Source organism: Embiotoca jacksoni, unplaced genomic scaffold (assembly GCF_022577435.1).
Source record: "Embiotoca jacksoni isolate LCO1_2020_lvr unplaced genomic scaffold, fEmbJac1.0.p SCAF_10, whole genome shotgun sequence".
Classification (NCBI taxonomy): Eukaryota; Metazoa; Chordata; class Actinopteri; family Embiotocidae; genus Embiotoca; species Embiotoca jacksoni.
In genome coordinates this window covers 10811367-10831520 of record NW_027185230.1, presented here as the reverse complement: position 1 = coordinate 10831520, position 20154 = coordinate 10811367, and the positions used below count along the sequence as shown (strand labels likewise).

The following is a 20154-nucleotide window of genomic DNA, read 5'->3' as shown; positions in this document are numbered from 1 at the left end:
TTTTTAAACTGATCGTTAATGTTTTGTTTGTGTTTTCAGTATGAAAAGAATGGGTTTTTTTGTGTGTGTTTTCTGTATTTTCAGGATGAATTTGTTTGTGTTTTCTGTGTTGGCAGCGTGTTTTCTGTTTGTGTCTTCTGTATTTCTAGGATTTTTTAATTTTTCCGTATTTAAAGGATGTTTTTTTGTTTGTATTTTTGAATTTGCAGGATATTTTTGTTTTTTTTGTATTTGCGGGATGTATTTTTTGCAATTTTTTTGTATTTTCAGAAAGTTTTGTTGGTTTGTGTATTTCCAGGAAGTTTCTTTGAGTTTTCTGTACTTGCAGAATGTTTTTGTTTGTTTTTTTGTTTTATTTTCAGTGTTTGGATGACGTTTTTTTTTTTTGCGTTTTCTGAATTTGCTTGATGTGTTTTGTCTGCGTTTTCTAAATCTGCATGTTATTTTTGTGTTTTCTGTGTTCACAGGATGTTTTTTGTTTTGTTTGTGTTTCCTGGATTTGCAGCCTTTCATTTATGTTTTTATCTTTCAGTTGCTCTTTGTGCTCCTTCTTCCTACCAAAACAACAATTTACAACTAAAGTTAAAGTTGACATTTGCTTGCTTTTATTTTCAAGCCTGGAGCGTGTAAATATCTGTACATCACACAGAGAAATTCATGGAAAAATACAACAGCAAAAGTGGACATTTTTAAAGTATACAGCAGTGTAAGAAAGCGGGGGTCTGAAACACTAAAGCATATGAGCGCTAAAAGATTCCCGGCAACAAAAAGCTAAACAAAATCAGTAAAGAGTAACAGGGACAGAAGGGACAATCATGCTATATTCATGCTATAAACAACTTTAGAGTCTATTGACATTCTTTATAAATTAATAGTGCAAAGATCTGACAATTGTACTAAATACAGTCAACGGGGTTTAAACTATGGATATGATGAAATGATCACATTGACGGGAACTAATAATAATGAATAATGACACATGAAAGAAACGTCTTTAACTATGATTTTGTAGCTGATAAGAAACCTTTCAGGCCAATTGTCTTAAAAAAATGAAGATGAGGTGTACAAAATGAGGAAGATTAAAAAAACTGAAGAGATTCGACTGTCAGGAAGGATAAAAGAAGCAGATTTTAAAGATCTGGATTGTGTGTAAACGACGAGGTTGGTGGTTTTTTTTTTGGTTTTTTTTGCTGTAACATGCGAAACACCAGAAACAGCAACAACATAAACCTTCAGCTTTTATCAGATGAGTTAATGGTATATAAAAAAAATAAAATAAAAAAAAAAAAAGGATGAAGAGCGGACGTCTTCGAGAGATGAGTCAGGAAGCATCGAGGAAGAGAAAATATTTGAACTGGAGTCCAACTGTTTCGGAAAACCCGGCGTGTCTACACGCACACACGCACGCACGCACGCACGCACGCACGCACACACACACACACACACACACACGCACACGCACGTTTGTCTCTCTATCTTTGTGAGGACACCCGTTGACATACATTCTCCAGCTCGCTCTTGAACCTGAACATTAACCGTCAGCTTCGTTCAGACTGCAGCTGAATCAGATTTCTTTCTCAGATCAGATGTTCAGGATTTTACCGTTTCCAAACATCACCAATTTCATCATGCGTGGGTTGCCGTGGTAACGACGTAGCTACGCCTGTGCTTTCCAACGTGGAAGAAAATAAAAGACAGTTTATTTGTGCGTCTGTCCCACAGACTTTGTATAAACGCGTTCGTAGCTTCCAGGTCTGAAAAAATAGACGTGCTGCAGAAGTGCTTTAAGCTGCAATACCACTGAGTGCCACTAGAGGTCGGCTCCAAAAAGCCTCCGGCTCCATAGACTCCCATTCAACTTCTCTCATTAAATTCAAAGTCAGTAAATGTTTTCCACTGGTTATCTCGGTGTTGTTCGCTAAAGTCACTCCTTCTTATTAGTTTTCTGGAGGTCCATCTGAAAATAATCCGTCATTAATTAGAAAATAAGCTTCAAAAAGATGTGTTTTTGGGGGGGGATGTGTCTGTTTGATTGACAGGCCTGTGGTAGTCAGGTTACAGCTGTCGGTGGGCGGGACGTAGTATCGTCAGGTTTCCAATCAGATCAGTCGGATCCACCGCTGGCTCCTCCCCCAGCTCGTCCAAATATGGTCACTTCCTGCTCCAAACCGGCTCCAAACTGGCAAGATGGTGACGGACAGAATCTGACCAGGAGGCTTCATAACGTTCACAAACCAACGGGTGAAGTCACTGCTGGTCGCCGCTTGGTCTGTCCGCAGACTGTTGTCCTCGTCGTCCTCCATGGTACCAAAACCTTCATTCTGAGAGCTCTGCTAACGATAGCGCACACACACACACACACACACACACACACGCACACACACACAGGCCCGGGTTCACTGTGTGGCAGCTGGTTTGTGGTGGTTTGATCCGCTGTTATTCTGTTTAAGGAACATTAACGTCTGTATGATCGATTCAACGAACATGATGAGTGTTTTACCGCCTCACCTTCAGGCAAACGTTAACGAAGACGTTACATCTTTCTTTAACGTTACGTCTTCATTTTTTTTTTTTTTTTTTTTTGCGCCGAATTATAACGAGCAGTATCGATAAAATCCTACCGATGCCCATCTCCAGCAGCGTCTGAGTGAATATCTTCCAGAGTGATGTAAAAACTCTTGAAATGCATATTCTGATTGGTTGACGCGAAAGATCGGCCTAACCCACCATCCTCCAAACAAATAAAATGTCACTTTTTTTTTAGCCGCTCGATATCTACGTTCGGTGTGATAAAAAAAAAAAAAAATCAACCATTAGAAAAATATACAGTGGCGTAAAAACACCCCAGCTACCAGTTCCCGTCAAGAGTTCCCGTTTAGATCCGAAATAAACTCGGAAACTGCCGCAACAGCGAACCCGGAGCCTCGTAATACTTCGTAATAATTCAGCCACGATCAAAAGAGATGTCGTAACACTCGCCCGTTGACGCGCCAGACTACAGAGGCGGACTGTTCTGTATTTACAGCGCGATAGCAGCAACTGGTTCCGTTCGGTAGCTCAACACGGACGTCTCTACAGTCATGACTGTACGACCGTATGGCAAAGAGTCGCGTCACTCATTAATTAAACACCTCGGGTATTCATACGGGAAGGCACATGTTCTCCTGAGTTTCCTCAGCAACGGTTGCCCGGCGGCGTTCGCTTCCCCGTGACGACCACCCTCCCCGCCCTCCCCGCTGTCGTGGAGAGTGCGCATGTCGTACTGTGAGCTGGTCGGGCGCGAGGCGGGAAGTCGGGACTTAACCGGGCGGGACTCGCGGTTCGATCTTCAGCGAGAGCTCGTAGAGGGTGTCCTCGTCCATCACCAGAGTCTTGTCCAGCAGGAACTGAGTCACCTGGAGGACGAGCGGGGATATTTTAAAATCACTTTATGCGCCCGGGAATTATTATTATTATTATTATTATTATTATTTTTTTTTTTAAATGGCGGATGTAAACACTCACCTTGGGCTGGTGCTCTATCCGGTACGGCGCCTGCTGGAACTGACGGATCTCCCGGATGATGTGAGAAATCTGAAACGGAGTTAACGGACAACCGAAGGCTTATCGAGATGGAATTTATTTATCTAATATGACACGGCCTGATTTTCAGTCATAATTAAAGCAATTAAAACCACTTCCTGTTTTTTTTTTCTATCCGGAGCTACATGTTTCTATTTCATTGTGAAAGTATTTTGCTCAGCTCGCAGAGAAAATCTGGTTAATTGAAGAACATGTGAATCTATTTGGGAAATGACTGAATGAAAAAAAAAAAAAGTGATTGAACTGCTGCTTTAACGGTGCAATAACACTGACATTGTTTAAATATTTTTCTTAAATAAAACAAGCATATTTTTTACAGATATTTTACTCTCTATGTATATATGCTCAAAGACAGACATCCAGATCTGTAGCGTTCAGGTCATTTTTTTTTTTTAGAGCTGAGAGCTCAGAGTCTTTTTCTTACTGACAGTTTGCAGCGTTCGTCCTAAGGAAATCGATTTTCTCTGCTGCACAGAAAACATCTTTCTTAAAACCTCGAGCGTCTCTCACCATCCTCATCTTGGAGAAGTTGACGAGTCCCTCCTCGGTGAAGTTGGGCGTCCCCTCCTCGATGAAGGCCAGGTCAGTGAGGTACATGCCCAGGTACGGGACACACGGAGGGTTACAGCTGCGCACACACACACACACACACACACACACACACACACACACACACACACACAGGGGCAAACGTTACACACTTGCACTCACACTTCTATCACTTTACTTTCCTCTAACGAGAAGCAGTGTTTACTTTTTCAGCGTCTCCCGGAGGTTCTTGAACCTCCCCTCCGACGACACGGTCTTCTGCAGCCGGTCCATCAGAGCCTTCGTCTGAAAGCAGCACAGAAACATCAGAGATCCTGATTGGTTTTATTCTTTTCATCGGGTAGTTGGAAGAAGAAGAAGAAGAAGAAGGAGAAGAAGAAGGAGAAGAAGGAGAAGAAGGAGAAGAAGGAGAAGAAGAAGGAGAAGAAGAAGAAGAAGAAGGAGAAGAAGAAGAAGAAGGAGAAGAAGAAGAAGAAGAAGAAGAAGAAGAAGAAGAAGGAGAAGAAGAAGAAGAAGAAGAAGAAGGAGAAGAAGGAGAAGAAGAAGAAGGAGAAGAAGAAGAAGAAGAAGAAGAAGAAGAAGAAGAAGAAGAAGAAGAAGGAGAAGAAGAAGGAGAAGAAGAAGAAGAAGAAGGAGAAGAAGGAGAAGAAGAAGAAGAAGAAGAAGAAGAAGAAGAAGAAGAAGAAGAAGAAGGAGAAGAAGAAGGAGAAGAAGGAGAAGAAGGAGAAGAAGGAGAAGAAGAAGGAGAAGAAGAAGAAGAAGAAGGAGAAGAAGGAGAAGAAGGAGAAGAAGAAGAAGGAGAAGAAGGAGAAGAAGGAGAAGAAGAAGAAGAAGAAGGAGAAGAAGAAGAAGAAGGAGAAGAAGAAGAAGAAGAAGAAGAAGAAGAAGAAGAAGAAGAAGAAGGAGAAGAAGGAGAAGAAGAAGAAGAAGAAGGAGAAGAAGAAGAAGAAGTAGAAGAAGAAGGAGAAGAAGAAGAAGGAGAAGAAGAAGAAGAAGGAGAAGAAGAAGAAGAAGAAGAAGGATAAGGAGAAGCAGGAGGAGAAGAAGAAGGAGAAGGAGAAGGAGAAGCAGGAGGAGAAGAAGAAGAAGAACCTGTTTGCAGACTTTGGCCCAGGTCTTCTTCAGCCGGTAGATGGCACTGCGGTTGAGGGCCGAGGTGATCTCCAGCACTCCGTTGTAGTTGTTGAGGCAGCGGCAGATGTCGGCCACCGCCAGCCACTTCTCGATGGAGCTGGCCCGGGAGCCCACGTCGGTGTGGGTCATTATCTGAGACGCCACCAGGTTACTCATCTGTGGACGGGACGAGCAGAGATGACAGACATTCGACGGTTTAATGCAACTTCAAAGCTTTTCGCATTCAAGTTTTTGCAGCAAGTATTGCAGCAGCTTCTCCTCAGAAAACGTCTTCAGTAGAAGCTGTGCGGAACGTTTCATTACGGTCTTTCCAAACCAAACTCGCTTCATCAGCACAAATAAATCCTCGTTTACAATCAGCAGCTCTTTCAACGAGTCCTCATCATCAAAACAAACCAGCGTACCCGGGACAACCGGACGTGACGAGGTTTACGGGAAACGAGGTCTTTTCATGAGAATTACATGTGCGTTAATTCAGTTTTATGCATTTATTTGTGCCGTTTTCTTTATAGAATAGGATTTAAAAATATGAAGAGATAATAAATAGGATGCGCTGTAATCGATTTAATTAAACTAACATCTTTATCATTACAGAATGTCTGAATCAGCAGATTTTCTTACGCTGCGTTCGATTTATTTTCGAGCTCTCGGCTAGAAGTGAAGAAAACACGACTCAAGGTTGGTTTTTTTTGTCCGATTAATCGTGAAGCCCCAGTTTACAGTAAAGTACCACCAGCCTCTCGAATAGCTCGCGTACACGCGTGCACCCGCGACACCTTAAACCAGTTTCGAGTCTTACGTCGTTGAAGTGCTGGCTGGTCTTCATGATGTACGGTGTCCTCTCTGATTTGTCCACCTTCATCCAGCCCTGACCGAGGAACTCCCTGCAGAACAGAACCAACATTTTCCATATCCAGTCGCTGACTTGATATTCAACATAAAACAACAAGTAGTTCCGACCCAGAGATCTGATTGGTCAACAGAACATTTGGACCGTGCTCAAATCACCATGAAGCGCACCCTGACTCATCGCCAGAAATATCACTCCACCATCTCAATGGGAATATATAATTAGAACTGAACTTCATATGACATGTTATATAATGTTGTTTTTACTTGTTGTAGGTCTATTAAATGTGACCCATTTGGTGAATTCGGGTCTGTTTTGGTCCTTTTCGGTCACTCCGAGCACCACGGATAGTCACTTAAAATCCTAGCTATCTTCTTGGCTAGCTTGACCGGTTTGGTTTTTAGCACACGACACGGTGCTAAAATCTTAAAAATACACGAGTCCATGGATATCTTCTTTTCATCAGATATCTTAGTTACAATCAGACTGAGCTAGCTCAGCAGTTTAGCGTTTCTATGTGCTGTATTTATTCAGTTTGAGAAACCATTTCTTGAAAGCAATAAAACAAGACTAAAAGTCCTCTGTTGCTAGGGTCGTTGCTAAGGGGTCGGACCACTTCCTGGACCAGTAAACATGGCATACGTTACACTCGCTTCTACTGACGCGACTGATCCGTTTTCCAGTTGTTAGTCGTACCCACGTGGGTTGCCACGCGAACAAAACGTTTTGTATGTCGAGAGCGAATTGCTCCACAATATGAAAACATTTAGATTACGTATTTTATTTAGTCGGTAACTTGTTGTACGATCGCAATATAACACAAGAGGGCGTGCTTTAACGTCACTGTTCATTACAATCGCGTTAGAGCACACCCTTTGGTGTAATACTGCCGAATTAAAAATGGAGAAAACTTGACGTGCAGTGTGTTTTGATGGACTCACTCGTAGGGGATGCTCCTGAACACGATGTGGTCCAGCAGGGTGATCTGCTCCGCCAGCTCCATCGCAGAGAGAGACTCGAAACACTCGGCTTTGGGACTCTCCGCCTTTAAAAACACACGCGCGCCAACACACTGGCGTGAGTCCAAAGTGGATTTTACCGCACTGAACTACAGGAAGCTCCGGAGAACCTACAGAAAACCACACAAACGTGTCCGGAGTCCAGCTGCTAAGAGAAGCGACTGAGTTCACCGCACTACAATAATAACTACAGCTGTTGGAGGGAGCTCTTTCTAACAACGACGTCATTCTTACCACGATGAAGTGGAGGAGCGGACAGCTGATCTGTTTCGTAATCAGGAGATACATTATTTCAACAACTGTTTTGAAAGGTTTCAAACTTTTCGCTTTTATGATGCTGAAGGAGTTAAAGCACTGACCATCTGTAAAATGTCCTCGATCCTCAGCTGAGCGTCGTCTTGTTCATCTTGAGAAAGGGCACTGCCGGGGGCAAAAGACACGATGAATACACTGATTATTTATATCTAATGTGTGTTCCTGTTCAACGCAGCCCAACGATGCTGCAGAAGGCAACAACCTTCATGAGGAAGTTTTCCACGTTGTTACGGTTTGGACTTCTTTTCTGCTTTGTTGTTTTCAGGTCAGTCTGGGTTTTGTGCTTCCTGTTTGATTTTGAAATGACTCACCTCTTGTGTCTTGTCTCGTTTCACTTCCTGTCCTTCGTACGATTGTTGGCCCCGCCCCCTGATTAGTTTCACCTGTCCCTCATTGTCCTTCCCTCCCTGCTGTATTTAGTCTGTGTGCTCTCCCTCTTTGTCAGTTTGTTTCAGTTACCTGTCCGTTACTGCGTCTTTTGAAACCCATAGAACACAAACCACCTGAACTGTGGCGCCATGGCAACAGTGGTTCTCCAACATGACGACACGCCCACTCGCAGTTACCCTAAATCTGATGCAACGGACAAGGCTGTGATCTTTGGGCCCTCAGGCAGCACTGCTTTAAAGACAGCCATGATTCTGTGGTGGAAATCACTGCGTGGGCTCAGGAACACTCGGCTGTAAGTGTGTACGTGTTTTGGTAGTCCATGCCCACCTTAGTATGTTCGTTGTAGCTTTCCTCTCTTGTTGCAGCAGGTCAGGATCTCGCAGCACCTCCTCCAGGAGGCCGATCACTCCCATCTTCAGCTCGCTGTTCATCTCAAAGTCCTGATGGAAAAACACATTGACACACATTTATAGAGCAGCTCACAGCTGGAGCTCAGATGAGGCCGGTGCACGCTTGCAAAAACACGAATATATCTTGTCCTGTTAAAGTCAATAATGTACAAGTCTAGAATATACAAGTCAGAATATTTAAAGCAGTTTTTAGGCTGTAAATCAAAGTATGATTTGATCAAAATGGACGCGAATAGCCAGAAAATGAGACCAAAACTGGCACATCAGTGGAATTAAAGTCGAGGAGAGTAAAAATACAAAAACGGAGTGTTTTCTCTTTTGTAGGATGACAAAAATCTTCTTTTAAAAAAAAATCTGTGTTCTTGAAAGCTGTTTATCCAAAAAAAAAAAAAAAAAAAAAAACTTCACTTTTCAGGCTCCAACGTGCAACTACAAAAATAGCATCTTACATAATCTTAAATGAAAATGATCATCCTTTCAGGGTCCCCGGGGAGGTGGCTGACCTTTCTGAAGCTTCCTGGGCGGGAGAAGCGACACGCAGAGCAAAGAGCACCTCTATCATGGGGAAGGAGTGACCAAGAAGGAGGCGCGACGAAGACAGACACCAACACCAGACTCTGACTCCGGTGGTCCCGCAGAGTCGGCCGTTTAAAACTACAGAGCCAATCAGAAGGTAGGACATCGTCTCGAGGTGTGGGACGCCAGACAAAAATGCTGCGCAGACACCTGGTGGTCCTAACAAAGTGACTTGTGTTTGACTTCATTAAAGAATCTGTGGCTCTTTCTCTGGGCTTGTTGTCAACGACATCTCTCTACTGAGAGGAAAAAGTCCGGCAATAGAAGTTTCAAATCTGACAGGAATCAGATGGTTTTATCAGCACAGTTTATCATCCCTGATGAACCTGACAGAGAAGTTTTTAAACTACTACTTTGTCAAATCCTTCCCGTGTCTGATAGTTAGTCTCCTTCTGGCTGCATGTAGTTCTCAGCGGGCGGGCGCGTCGGAAAGCCGAAAGGGAACAGCTCCTGTTTTAAATGCTTCATGAACCAAAAAAAACCCCCAAAAAAACAGTCCAGTCTCTCGTTTTCATTTATTGAACTCAAACTGTGACCAAAGAGTTTTCCCGAGTGTTTTATTTTATCTTTCCGTCTCTTGCTTTATTTTCCTGCTGCTGTGCATCACGTGGTGTAACGCTGCCTTGTTACTGGTCGAGGGAGAGAGTAGGAGTGCTCGCTTTGATGCGGCTGACGTCCCGAATGAAAAAGGCGGCAGAAGAATGGTTGGCATTACGGAATGAGGCGGTGATGTGTGGGTTGATCAAAGTCGTGGACTCACCTGTGAGTGCTTGGAGACCCAGTGTCGCAGCACATTGAGAACTCTGTTGGTTGCAGCTCTGCGGATGATGAACTCTTTGTCGCAGGATTTCTCAGAATTACTAAAACCTAGGACAGAAACTATTTTCTTTTTAAGATTAATCCAAGAGACACATTTAATTCATAGTAATAATGGTAAAATAATTAGCGACTTAGTGGATATAAATAAGGATGTAAAATATGAAAATGTTTAAAGTTGACGAAATAAATTTAAAACGTGCAGCGGAAACAATAAAACTCCAGAACAGCAGATGCTTCTGTACATGTGTATGTACTAATAAATACACTGTGACACTCAAACATTTCATTCTTACTGTTTAAAGTCCTGATAGAGTCTCAGACTAACCCGATTTTTTACAATTTGGACCTTCAAAACTGTCATCCAAAAGATTAAAAACTCAAATTCAGAGAGGAAGGAGCCAGAAGTGACCTAATATCTAACGAATACTGGAATTATTTTCATGGTTTTTATTATCGACTTTGTATTTCAGTGGAGTAGTTGATGCTTTTTGAATGGGAGTCGATCGGAGGGAAAGCCTGTTTTAGGCCGGCCCTCTAGTGGCCCTCATTGGTATTGCACGTTAAGGCTCTTCTGCAGTCTGAAGCGCCGATGTCTCGTATAAAAACTGCACTGTTTCCAGCTCTGATTGTCTCGACAGCAGATGATTTGATGCCGGTTAACGGTAATCTGACAGACAACAGAACCTCAGCTTCCTCCCCCCCCCCGGCTGCGAGTGTTTTGACCTTCGCGAGAGTGTCCGCTCTCACCCTGGGAGCTGCTGTGTCCGGCGGCGGCGGTGGCGATGGCGAACGCCGAAGCGGGCGACATCGTGCAGCGAGAGTTCTCCCCCGATGTGACTGCGAGGAAGCCCAGACATTAAACACAGCACGCTCTGTGTTGTGTGTGTGTGTGTGTGTGTGTGTGTGTGTGTGTGTGTGTGTGTGTAATATGTGTGTGTGTGTGTGTGTGTGTGTGTGTGTGTGTGTGTGTGTGTGTGTGTGTGTGTGTGCGCTGCTTTTTGCACCTCCCGACTGTCGGTAGCGGAGATGCCTCGGCGTCGACGGTGAGCGACACGGAGACATTTCGCCTGGCTCGCTGCTCGCCGGCGAGTCAGGAATAAACTTGTCCAGCGATACCGACTCCAGGACGGCTGTCAGGAGGGGGGGGGGGGGGGGGGGGGCAAAGGTCACACCTCAAATATGTGCGTCTTCAGTGATTTATGTGTGCACATTATGAGAAGCTGCTTTTCACACATTCAGTATCTCAAAAAAGAAAGCTGCAGTTAGCTCAGGGTGCAGAATTAGCCGGTGAATAGAGTAAAAAACAAAACAACAACAACTAATAAGTTCCCCAGTTAATTACTTCTATGAAAATTTTATGTGTTACAAGTTTGAAATGTTGTGTTTAAATATGCAAATGAGGCACCGTCTGATTAAATATGCACTAATTAGAACAGAAATCCAAATTTTGGCTCGTTTCATTTGGTTGTCATACGGGAGTCAAAGATTTTGAGTAATCTATTTTTAATCTCTATGAATCCAAAAATACTGAGAACAGCTCTAAAAAAAAACAAAAAAAACTATTTCCTCCAGGTTTCTATTAATAAAATGTTATATAAATCGGATTATGAATGATGCATGAGCAGACCCTTCTGTAAAAAGCTGCAGAATATAGATGGGGATGAAAGTGGAAAGTTTGTTGTGACTAAGAGGTGCTGAAGTGGAGTTCGAGAGGAAACTCAGACTGGATTTATAGAATACATGTTTAAAAAGCTTGACTTAAATAACGCGCTTTACATTTAATATCAAACATTTAACACTTTGCTAACTTTTCGTGCATTTAGGGGAAATCTGCAGATACAAAAACATATTTATACTGATTATTGAGTCCTGATCTAAAACTTGTATTCTCTTTGATAAGCATCTCACCTTTACAAATGTTTGTAGAAAAGGTCTGATTTACAAGATCCGTTTTTGTTTTTTTATTTTACATAAAGGAGTTTAAACAACATTTGTTTGATTTATTTATTTATTTTCTATCAATTTTAGTATGAAGAATCGTTGCTACAAGATTTCTGTCATCTGAAATAAAAAAAATGAGCCTCAATAATAAACATTTCTGAACTTTAACAGAATCAGAATACTTTGATATATCTATTATCCCTTGATTTTTTTTCATACAAATTTCTGCATTTATGATTTATATAATATTTTATACGTAGAAACGTGGAGAAAATATATATATATATATATATATATGTATATATATTTTTTTTTTATTATTTTTTTTATGGCCGTTTTAATTTTTTAATTTTTGTATTTATGGAGAGATTAAAAATAGATATCTAAAAACCTTTGACTCTGATACCACAACAAAATGAAACAAGAATTTTGAACCTGGCTTTGACCAAAGGTCTGCACACAAAAAGTAATTGTTTTAATATAAGTAATCAAGTGTGGAAGTTATTGGTTTCCCTTTTTTACTTTATTCATCTTTTAGTGCACAATCTTCAACTATTTTCAGGTTCACATTAAAATATGACAGCTGTTAAATGGACCATTAATAATCTTCTCACAGGTCACTCTCAGCCTCGGCGCTCATGTTTTGGTATATTTTCACTATAATGAGTTATATTGTCTTAGTTCGAGAAAAGAGAGCAAAAGCTCAACGAATGCCATCCAACTTCTACAAACGTCGCCTTGTAGAAAGTTTCGAAAAAGTGCTATATAAATTAAGTTTCTTCTTCTTCTTCTTCTTATTATTATTATTCATATTTAAAAAAATTCTACAAAACTTCTGCCTGATAAAAGATAGTTAAAAGAAAGTTAAGATTTTTGAGCCTGCCTGTCAGACTGCATGTTGTCCATGAGTACGTTTGAACTTCTGGGTCATGCGCTTCTATTTCTGGTTCTGTCTGAGGGCTCGCCAACGTTTCAGCCCTCCAAACGTCCTCGTCGGAGGCTCTCTGGCGTTCGAGGCTCCGTTCGTCTCTTTTATTTCCTCGTCGTCAGATTCTCTGACCTCGCCGCTGTTTCCGTAGCGAGCCGGCTGTCGGCGGAGCCAGATGGGTGATCTAAGAGCACCATTATTCCTCTGTTGGGTAACGGTGACCCATTTCTGTCTCTCACTCTGCTGGTGCCGGCGGAACGCTGTGAAAGATCATTTCAATCGCGATCGCGGAGGGAGAATTTAAATTTGCAAGTAGATGTTATTTAAACCTTCCTGTTTTGTAATTCCCTGACGGTGCGTGTGCAGGCCCTCCCCGGCGTGCGCCCACACGTGTGCTGCTGCTCATGTGCGACCGACAGCTGTGTGAATCCTGTGCTTCTGTGTCACGGCCTACTCACCCCGGCGGATGCTGCGCCTCAGCTTCCCACAGAAGGCGTCGATGCGCGGCAGCTCCCCGCCGACGTCCTCCGCCGGTGCAGCCGCCACCGCCACCGCCACCGCCGCTGCCGCTGGGCTCAGCTCCGGGGAACTGGGGCCGCGGCTCAGGTTCAGCAGGGCTTTGCCGGAGACGGGCGGCGGCGAGGACACCCCGGAGGCCTGGGGGAGGCTCGGGGAGCGCGTGGCGGTGGGCGGAGGCGAGGAGAAGCCCGACGGCGGCCGGGTGGAGACGGGGGGAGGCGAGGGGATGGAGGGGCTGTGGATGGAGGTGGGGGAGTTGGCCGCGGAGGAGGACGGCGTGGTGGACAGGTCCAACGGCTCCACCTTGCCGCTGACGGGCGAGCTGAGGGAGAGCTTGCGGCAGTGGACCGGGGAGGAGGTGCGCGCGGGGATGGAGAGCGGAGGGGGGGAGGAGAACTTGCGACAGAGCCGCGGGGACTTGTTGTTCAACGGGTCGGTCGCCCAGGCGCCCTGGTTGGTGGCGAAGAAGAGCTCCAGAGACCTGAGAGGAAGGACACGAGGTCACGTGCAGCTCTGAACAGAAGCAGAAGGAATGAAATCACCACTGAGGTTTTTGTTTTTGCTTTTTTTTTTTTTTTTTTTACTTGGTCTGGTCCAGAGCCAGCTGAGTGATCTTCAGAGTGTAGTCGGGACAGAGGGACATGATGGACAGACGGTCACATGAATGCTGCTCGATCCTGGGGCGGTGACAGGAGCAGGAGGAGGAGGAGGAGGAGGAGGAGGAGCGTGTGTGACAGATGAAAGATGAAAACAAGAGGTGAATAATGAGAACAGAATGAAGTGAAGGAAGCCGTGCGGGTTTTGATGTGAGGACGGACGGACAGACGCCACGACGACGCGGTTCGGGAGCAGACAACGCTTACCTCACGGGGATGGAGGTGAACGGCTTCTTGTAGATGTCAGCCAGCTTGTCGATGACGACGGCGGCGGTGGTGAAGATGCGGTAGGTGTGCAGGAAGGTGTTGAGGAAGTCGATGGAGAGGAAGCGCAGGTCGGTGAGGCGCTCCAGCAGACGCTCCACGCTGGCGTATCGGATCTGCGGGACTTTGCAGGAGTTGAGCGTTTTGCTGAAGCAAATGTCGACGTCGTCTTTGTGCAGCCGGGCGTCGGACCTGCGGGAGAACGTTACCGGAAGGTCAGATAAAAGGACGAGGGTGGTGGTTTTCATACTTTAAAACTAACAACTAAAAAAAAAAAAAACATGATCAAAAAGTTCAGATTCTGTTGAACGCAGCGCAGTGATGCACACGGAGCAGCAGGAAGCAACAACCTTCATGAGGAAGTATTCCAAGTGTCGTCTCTCTGGGACCTGCTGAGGTTCTGTTACAGTTTGGACTTCTTTTCTGCTTTGTTGTCTTCAGGTCAGTCTGGGTTTTGTGCTTCCTGTTTGATTTTGAAATGAGTCACCTCTTGTGTCTTGTCTTGTTTCACTTCCTGTCCTTTGTATGATTGTTGGCCCCCTGATTAGTTTCACCTGTCCCTCTTTGTCCTTCCCTCCATGCTGTATTTAGTCTGTGTGCTCTTCTTCTTCCCTCTTTGTCAGTTTGTTTCAGTTACCTGTCCGTTAGTGCGTCTTTTAAAACCCAGAGAACACAAACCCACCTGAACTGTGGCTCCATGGCAACAGGGTTCGCCAACATGACAATATGCCTGCTCACAGTCGAGAAGAGGAATCAGTGGAAATCACTGCATGGGCTCAGGAACACTTGGTTTTAAGCAAGCGTGTTGAAGACTTTGTTCCCCAATATTTTGATGCAAAATCAGATGTTTCTCTGCTCCAGTTTCAGGTCCGCGGTGAAATCACAAATGTTCACGTACGCTGGTACGTTGACGTGTGGAACTCAGGTGCTGATGTTGATCAAGAGACGACACTCGGAACACTTCCTCATGAAAGTTGTTGCTTCCTCCGTGTGCATCACTGAGCTGCGTTCAACAGGAACACACTCCGAACTTTTTAAAATCACACCTCCTATCTGTCTCTTCTCATGAACTTTTCCTCTTTTCTTACTTGATCATGTGCGGCACGGAAACTTTGGAGTTCTCCTCGAACACGCTGGTCATCAGGCCGTTGCATCGGATATTATCGATGCACTGAAACGGAAACAGCAAAACCATGAGCGCTACGTTTCAGGTTAGATCAGTTCGAGTCCATCGCTGTAACCTTTGACCTCTGACCTGGCTGATGTCGCTGGTCCAGGCGGCCTTCTCCTGGCGGGAAGGAGCCAGCAGGACAACGGAGAAGCTCTGACCGTCCGGAGGCTCGACCACCACCTTAAACTGCAGATGGTTGAAGCCTTGACCGGCTGCGTTATCTGCAAACAAACGACACCGAACATTGGCTCCGCCCCCGGCAACCGAACAACGACGGTACAAAGACGCGAAGATGGCGGAGAGATACTCACAGTCCTCGTCGCTGGCGTCGAGCTCCTCAATGAGAGTACACTCTATCAGAGACAACGTTCCTCCCTGCTGTTAACGGGCGACAAAAACAACTGTTTAAGTTGTTTTTCTTCTTACTCGATAATTATCCGTATATTTCACAAAAGACAGAAAAAAAATTAAGGAACAGAAGCGTCCTTGTTGTTTTCAGTGAAGATGATCTATTTCTGCCACTTTATGGAGAAAATGTTGGTACGATGACTGAAGTTTGAGGCTTATTGTAAGCATAAGTCCTGTTTTTTTTGCCAGGAAACAGCCGATTGTTGCTACTTTCTTGCCGCTCGTTAACCCTCAGTCCCTCCAGGAAATCACAATCATTAAATCTAACGAAAACGAACACGGCAATATCTGCAGGAGATTTCGGTTTTGCAGAATTTCTCTGTGATAAAACTTCCTCATAAGAAGTTTTGCAGAAAGGCTTTAGAGCACAAAACCAGCCTTTTCTAATAAAACAAACCAAATGTCAGCCGAATGGAAAACAGGAAAGCTGGAAGTGACGGGGTTTATGGACTTTTCGGGACTTTGTTTCGATAACAAAATAAACAGCGGTGGATGGGTGAGGCTGACCTTCAGCAGGTGGAGCTTCCCTCCGGATGTTCGGGTACAGATGAGGAAGTGTTTGGTGAACAGGAAACACTGCCTCTCTCCTTCCTTCCTGAGGGTGAGCGAGCCCAGGCGGACCTTACTGAGCATGCCCCGTTCGCTGCTGGACGGCAGCTGGACGAGAGAGCCTGCCGGTGGGGGGAGAGAGAGAGAGAGAGAGAGAGAGAGTGAGAGAGAGAGTGAGAGTCAGAGGGGTGAGATGACGGAGAGGTGGTTTGGTAGTGAGGAAGAGGAGGACGAGGAAAGAAGGCGCTCACCTTGTCTGACGAAGGTCTGGCTCGTGTCCAAGAGGATGTCGCAGCCCTCCACGATCATCCGCTCGATGGCCAGATTCTTCCGGATGTTTTCCGTGTCGCTCACCTCGTCGTGCATCATCCTGACCACAATCATCTCAGAGTCAGTGTCTCCAACATGGTTTGTGGACTTTAAAAAGACCTTTTTTAATACCACATAAAACAGAGTCTGTACAACTCTGAACTCTACTTTCATTGATCCACTATTTTTTTTCTTTTGTCATCTTATCTAATGATTTCTTACGTCTGTGACCACTGTACGTCTTGTAGTCTTGCTGAGACACTTTAATTTCCCTTTAGGATCAATAAAGTGTTTTTTTTTTTTTTTTTTAACTTATAAAAAACATCCTTACGACTTTAAACTAATTCAAAACACTCTGAGGTGAAAAACACGTGTCATAGATTAACAACAAATATTTCAGACTACATTCATACGGCTCAATGGACAATAAAACAAAATACTTTATCAGTTATTAGTGACAGAAACCAAACAAATTCTACACGTCTTCCTTTATCTGTTGCCCTCCTCCAACACCAGTTTTTTTTTTAAATCAGAACCGGGTCCATCAACAGTTCTGTTCCACATCACATTGATCCAGATGTTCAACATCGCTCTTCACCCCTCGTTCCTCCATCATCCGTATCTCCACTCTAAAACCGAGTCTCCATGAGGTCTAAATGCCAAAGATTCCTCACATATATCTGTTCCTTCTTGTGCATGCAAATCATATAAAATAATAAAATCATTCTTTCATTGGAGTCTCTGCTAACCGAAATATAGTTAGATCATTTACATAGAGAAGTGAGTGAAAGATTTCAGGTCGACACACAAAATTAAATTAGTTTAGGGGCTCCGGAAATGTCTTTCAGAATCGCCGCTGTGTGTTCAGAAACATCAAGGAAACCTGCACAAATAGCAACTTTTACCAGGAGACTAGTATTTAACCATGTAAACCTCATAAACATTTTTAACCATGTGAACAGACTCATCCATCAGTCACTCACTTGGACAGCTCCTCCAGTTTGGACTTGGCGAACTCCAGACTCTTGCGCTCCACGTGCTCGTGAGGTGTGTGAGCCAGCAGCTCGTGGAGCGTGATGATGTAGCGCGGAATCTGAAATATCATTGTTGTAATTAATGAATCCATTACATGTTCGGGGTTTCCCACAGTTCGTGCAGAGACTCATGTAGTTTTAGAGGGCAAGAGTGTCACCCAAGTTCTTTTTCTGTAGCTTTCATTTACAGACGTCTCATAGGTAGACTATTGGTAGATGCTACAGTTTACCATGTTCCCTGAATGCGTCACATGCTGGCTATCAGTACAAATCCAGTGTTTCCCCTACGATTGGGATTTGTAGACATCTTTTAAGATGTTCACGATGTTCACGTCTGAGAAGTCAGAGACTGAAGCTCATAAAAACAAAAACAACAAAAGTTACAGGAAATAAATGAGTTCTGAATTTGGTGTTTCGATCCAACTGTGGGAAGTTTAGTGAGTGAAAAAAAGATAATTTCAAAGACATTAATCATATGATGATAAGATCCAATCTTATCTGATCGTTTTTGTTTTGTTTAATATTGCTCATAACATTTTCATTGATTCAATGAAATGAACATTGGTCTGAATGCTTATTTACTCGCACGTTTGTTATGTCGCATGTTGTATTTTTCGTGCCTCGTTTTGTTTGTTTATTTTCTTTGTGTGGAAATGTTGAGATTTGGGAAATGAGATTTATGTATGTATATTCCTCACGTTGGCATAATGTAATTAATAAAATATAATTATTTTTTTTTTTAAATATATTAATCAGATTAAAACAAAAAGTAAAGCAATTTCTTTGCAAGTCAGTTGATTTAATATATTTTTATACATCAAGAAAAAAATGTTTAATACAGAGAACAGTAAATCTTTGAAGTTCAACCACTTTAACAAAATATATTAAAAAAAAAATTATCTTGTATCATACGGCTAAATCTGGGACTTGTTTTGTTTTGACTTGACAATAATATGCATCTTTTACACCAGATATATTTATGATAACGGTCCCAGCAGCTCCAGCATATCACTGTCAGACATATAAAAAGTGTTCTCTACCTGGAACATGGGATACGTGAGGAACGTCTCCAACATCCGGCCCTCACAAGCGGCGTTGGACTCGTACTGTTTGAGCAGCTTGTCGAAGTCTCGGTTCTGCTTGCAGTTCGCCAGAACCTGCAGACTGTACTGGTGGTTGCGCACAAACTCCTGGTAAATGTTCAGCATGGGCAGCAGGATGTCGAACAGGTCGGCTGGGAGGGGAAAAAAAGAACGAAGAAGTCTTGTACGAGCTTGAAGCATCACAGTAACGTAGACAACAGCGAAGCGTCTGTGAGTAAAGAGCGCCGCGATACTCACCCAGAACCAGAGTGGGCCAGTTGGCGATCCGGGCGTTGAGTCCTTGGTGGAAGATCTCGTGTAGAAACATGATGGTTTCACTAAAGAGAGAGAGAGAGAGAACTGGTCTTATTCACAAACTTTACTGAATACAAGACATCAAGCAAACATCAAGCAAATAAAATCGTGAACAACCACATTAAAACCAAACAAGCAAACAAACAAAAAAGAAATAAAAGAAAGACAGAAAAAAGAAAGAAAAATAGAAAGAAAGAAAGAAAAAAAAAGGAATAAAAAATAAAAATAAAAAAAGGAAAGAAAAGAAAGAAAAAAAGAAAGAAGAAAGTAAAAAAAAAAAAAAATAAATAAAAAAGAATTTCCTCATGTTTGATATCGGCTGAAGCTAAAACATTTACGCACCTGTTGAGGAAGATGGTGCTGACGTCGTCGTGGCTGATGGGAGGTTTCTTGGAGCTGGCGGCCATGCGGAGCGGCCGGAGGAAGCAGTTCACCAGGATGGAGAGCTGGTGGACGTACTCCGTCTCCGCCTCCACCATGTTGAACACGATCTGGTTCCTCTTCCTCATGCTCTCGGCGTGAGGCGAGCTGATGTAGTCCTGCACGATGATCTTCCACTTCCTCCGGCAGAGCCAGCCGCGCATGAAGCTCTGCACCTGCACGGACACACCGGGGCGTCGTCATTCTCCTGACTCAGGCTCTCGACACCGGGGGTGGGGGTGGAGTGAGGGGTGTGGGGGGGTCTCCAACCTTTTGTTTTTGTCTCAGACAGCTACTCGTGTCTACAAACATCTACATAGCTGAGTTCCACCCAAACCAGCTGAATCAGCTTCTTTTATGTGAACAATAACAAACTGATACCGTTTTGTATCACGACAGCACGTGCGTGGTTTTTTTTCTGGATGCATTTCTTAAAAGTTTTCAATTGTAGCTACAAATTACACAGATGTTCCCCAAATGCCGACAGCAATAACACAACTCATGTTTGGCCAAACTGGTTTGAAAAATGGCAAATAAAGCGTTAAAATATAAGATTTAATGAATCAAATCCAGTGTTTCCTTTCGATCGGGACATGCTGCGTCTCCTGAAAGAAACACATGTCCAAGTAAAAACCCCGTAAATGGCTGGACCCTGTGAAACTGGCTTTTATCTTTTATTTTGAAAAGTCGCTCAGTGACAGACTCTTTTATAGCTACGCCCCCTCTGTTGCGGTCCAGCTGAAAATATTGTATTTATGTTATATTTAACCTAATTTATGTGCACTGTTTGTTTCCAGCTCGGTGAGAGAGTCTCCGCTGTGTTTCTGTCTTCTGATCTCTGTGCGTCCCACTGAGGGGGGCGGAGCTTAAACCCTGCTGCACTGCCACAGGTGGCTCGATCGTGTTGACAGCGT

The 20154-nt window shown here is 43.7% G+C and overlaps 1 protein-coding gene across 4 annotated transcripts in view; it reads right to left on the bottom strand.

Moving 5' to 3' along the window:
• Positions 1 to 582: 582 nt before the first annotated feature.
• The window catches only part of rasgrf2a (Ras protein-specific guanine nucleotide-releasing factor 2a), a 33019-nt gene continuing 13447 nt past the window's right edge, over positions 583 to 20154 (bottom strand). For 2 of the 4 annotated variants that reach the window (XM_069166021.1, XM_069166036.1), the window contains exons 5-28: positions 19163 to 19416; positions 18764 to 18843; positions 18464 to 18657; positions 17373 to 17482; positions 16332 to 16450; positions 16039 to 16202; positions 15435 to 15501; positions 15208 to 15344; positions 15041 to 15123; positions 13896 to 14144; positions 13617 to 13709; positions 12972 to 13513; positions 10649 to 10774; positions 10392 to 10481; positions 9586 to 9692; positions 8167 to 8279; positions 7494 to 7554; positions 7057 to 7160; positions 6065 to 6149; positions 5224 to 5421; positions 4337 to 4416; positions 4093 to 4210; positions 3505 to 3573; positions 583 to 3395 (exon numbers count right to left, since the gene is read on the bottom strand). In XM_069166021.1, the coding sequence (XP_069022122.1) occupies positions 3300 to 3395; positions 3505 to 3573; positions 4093 to 4210; positions 4337 to 4416; positions 5224 to 5421; positions 6065 to 6149; positions 7057 to 7160; positions 7494 to 7554; positions 8167 to 8279; positions 9586 to 9692; positions 10392 to 10481; positions 10649 to 10774; positions 12972 to 13513; positions 13617 to 13709; positions 13896 to 14144; positions 15041 to 15123; positions 15208 to 15344; positions 15435 to 15501; positions 16039 to 16202; positions 16332 to 16450; positions 17373 to 17482; positions 18464 to 18657; positions 18764 to 18843; positions 19163 to 19416 (3339 nt within the window). In that variant the 3' untranslated portion in view covers positions 583 to 3299. Of the gene's footprint in view, positions 3396 to 3504; positions 3574 to 4092; positions 4211 to 4336; positions 4417 to 5223; positions 5422 to 6064; positions 6150 to 7056; positions 7399 to 7493; positions 7555 to 8166; positions 8280 to 9585; positions 9693 to 10391; positions 10482 to 10648; positions 10775 to 12971; positions 13514 to 13616; positions 13710 to 13895; positions 14145 to 15040; positions 15124 to 15207; positions 15345 to 15434; positions 15502 to 16038; positions 16203 to 16331; positions 16451 to 17372; positions 17483 to 18463; positions 18658 to 18763; positions 18844 to 19162; positions 19417 to 20154 lie in introns of those variants that run through there. The other 2 variants (XM_069166044.1, XM_069166029.1) reach the window with 2 other exon arrangements.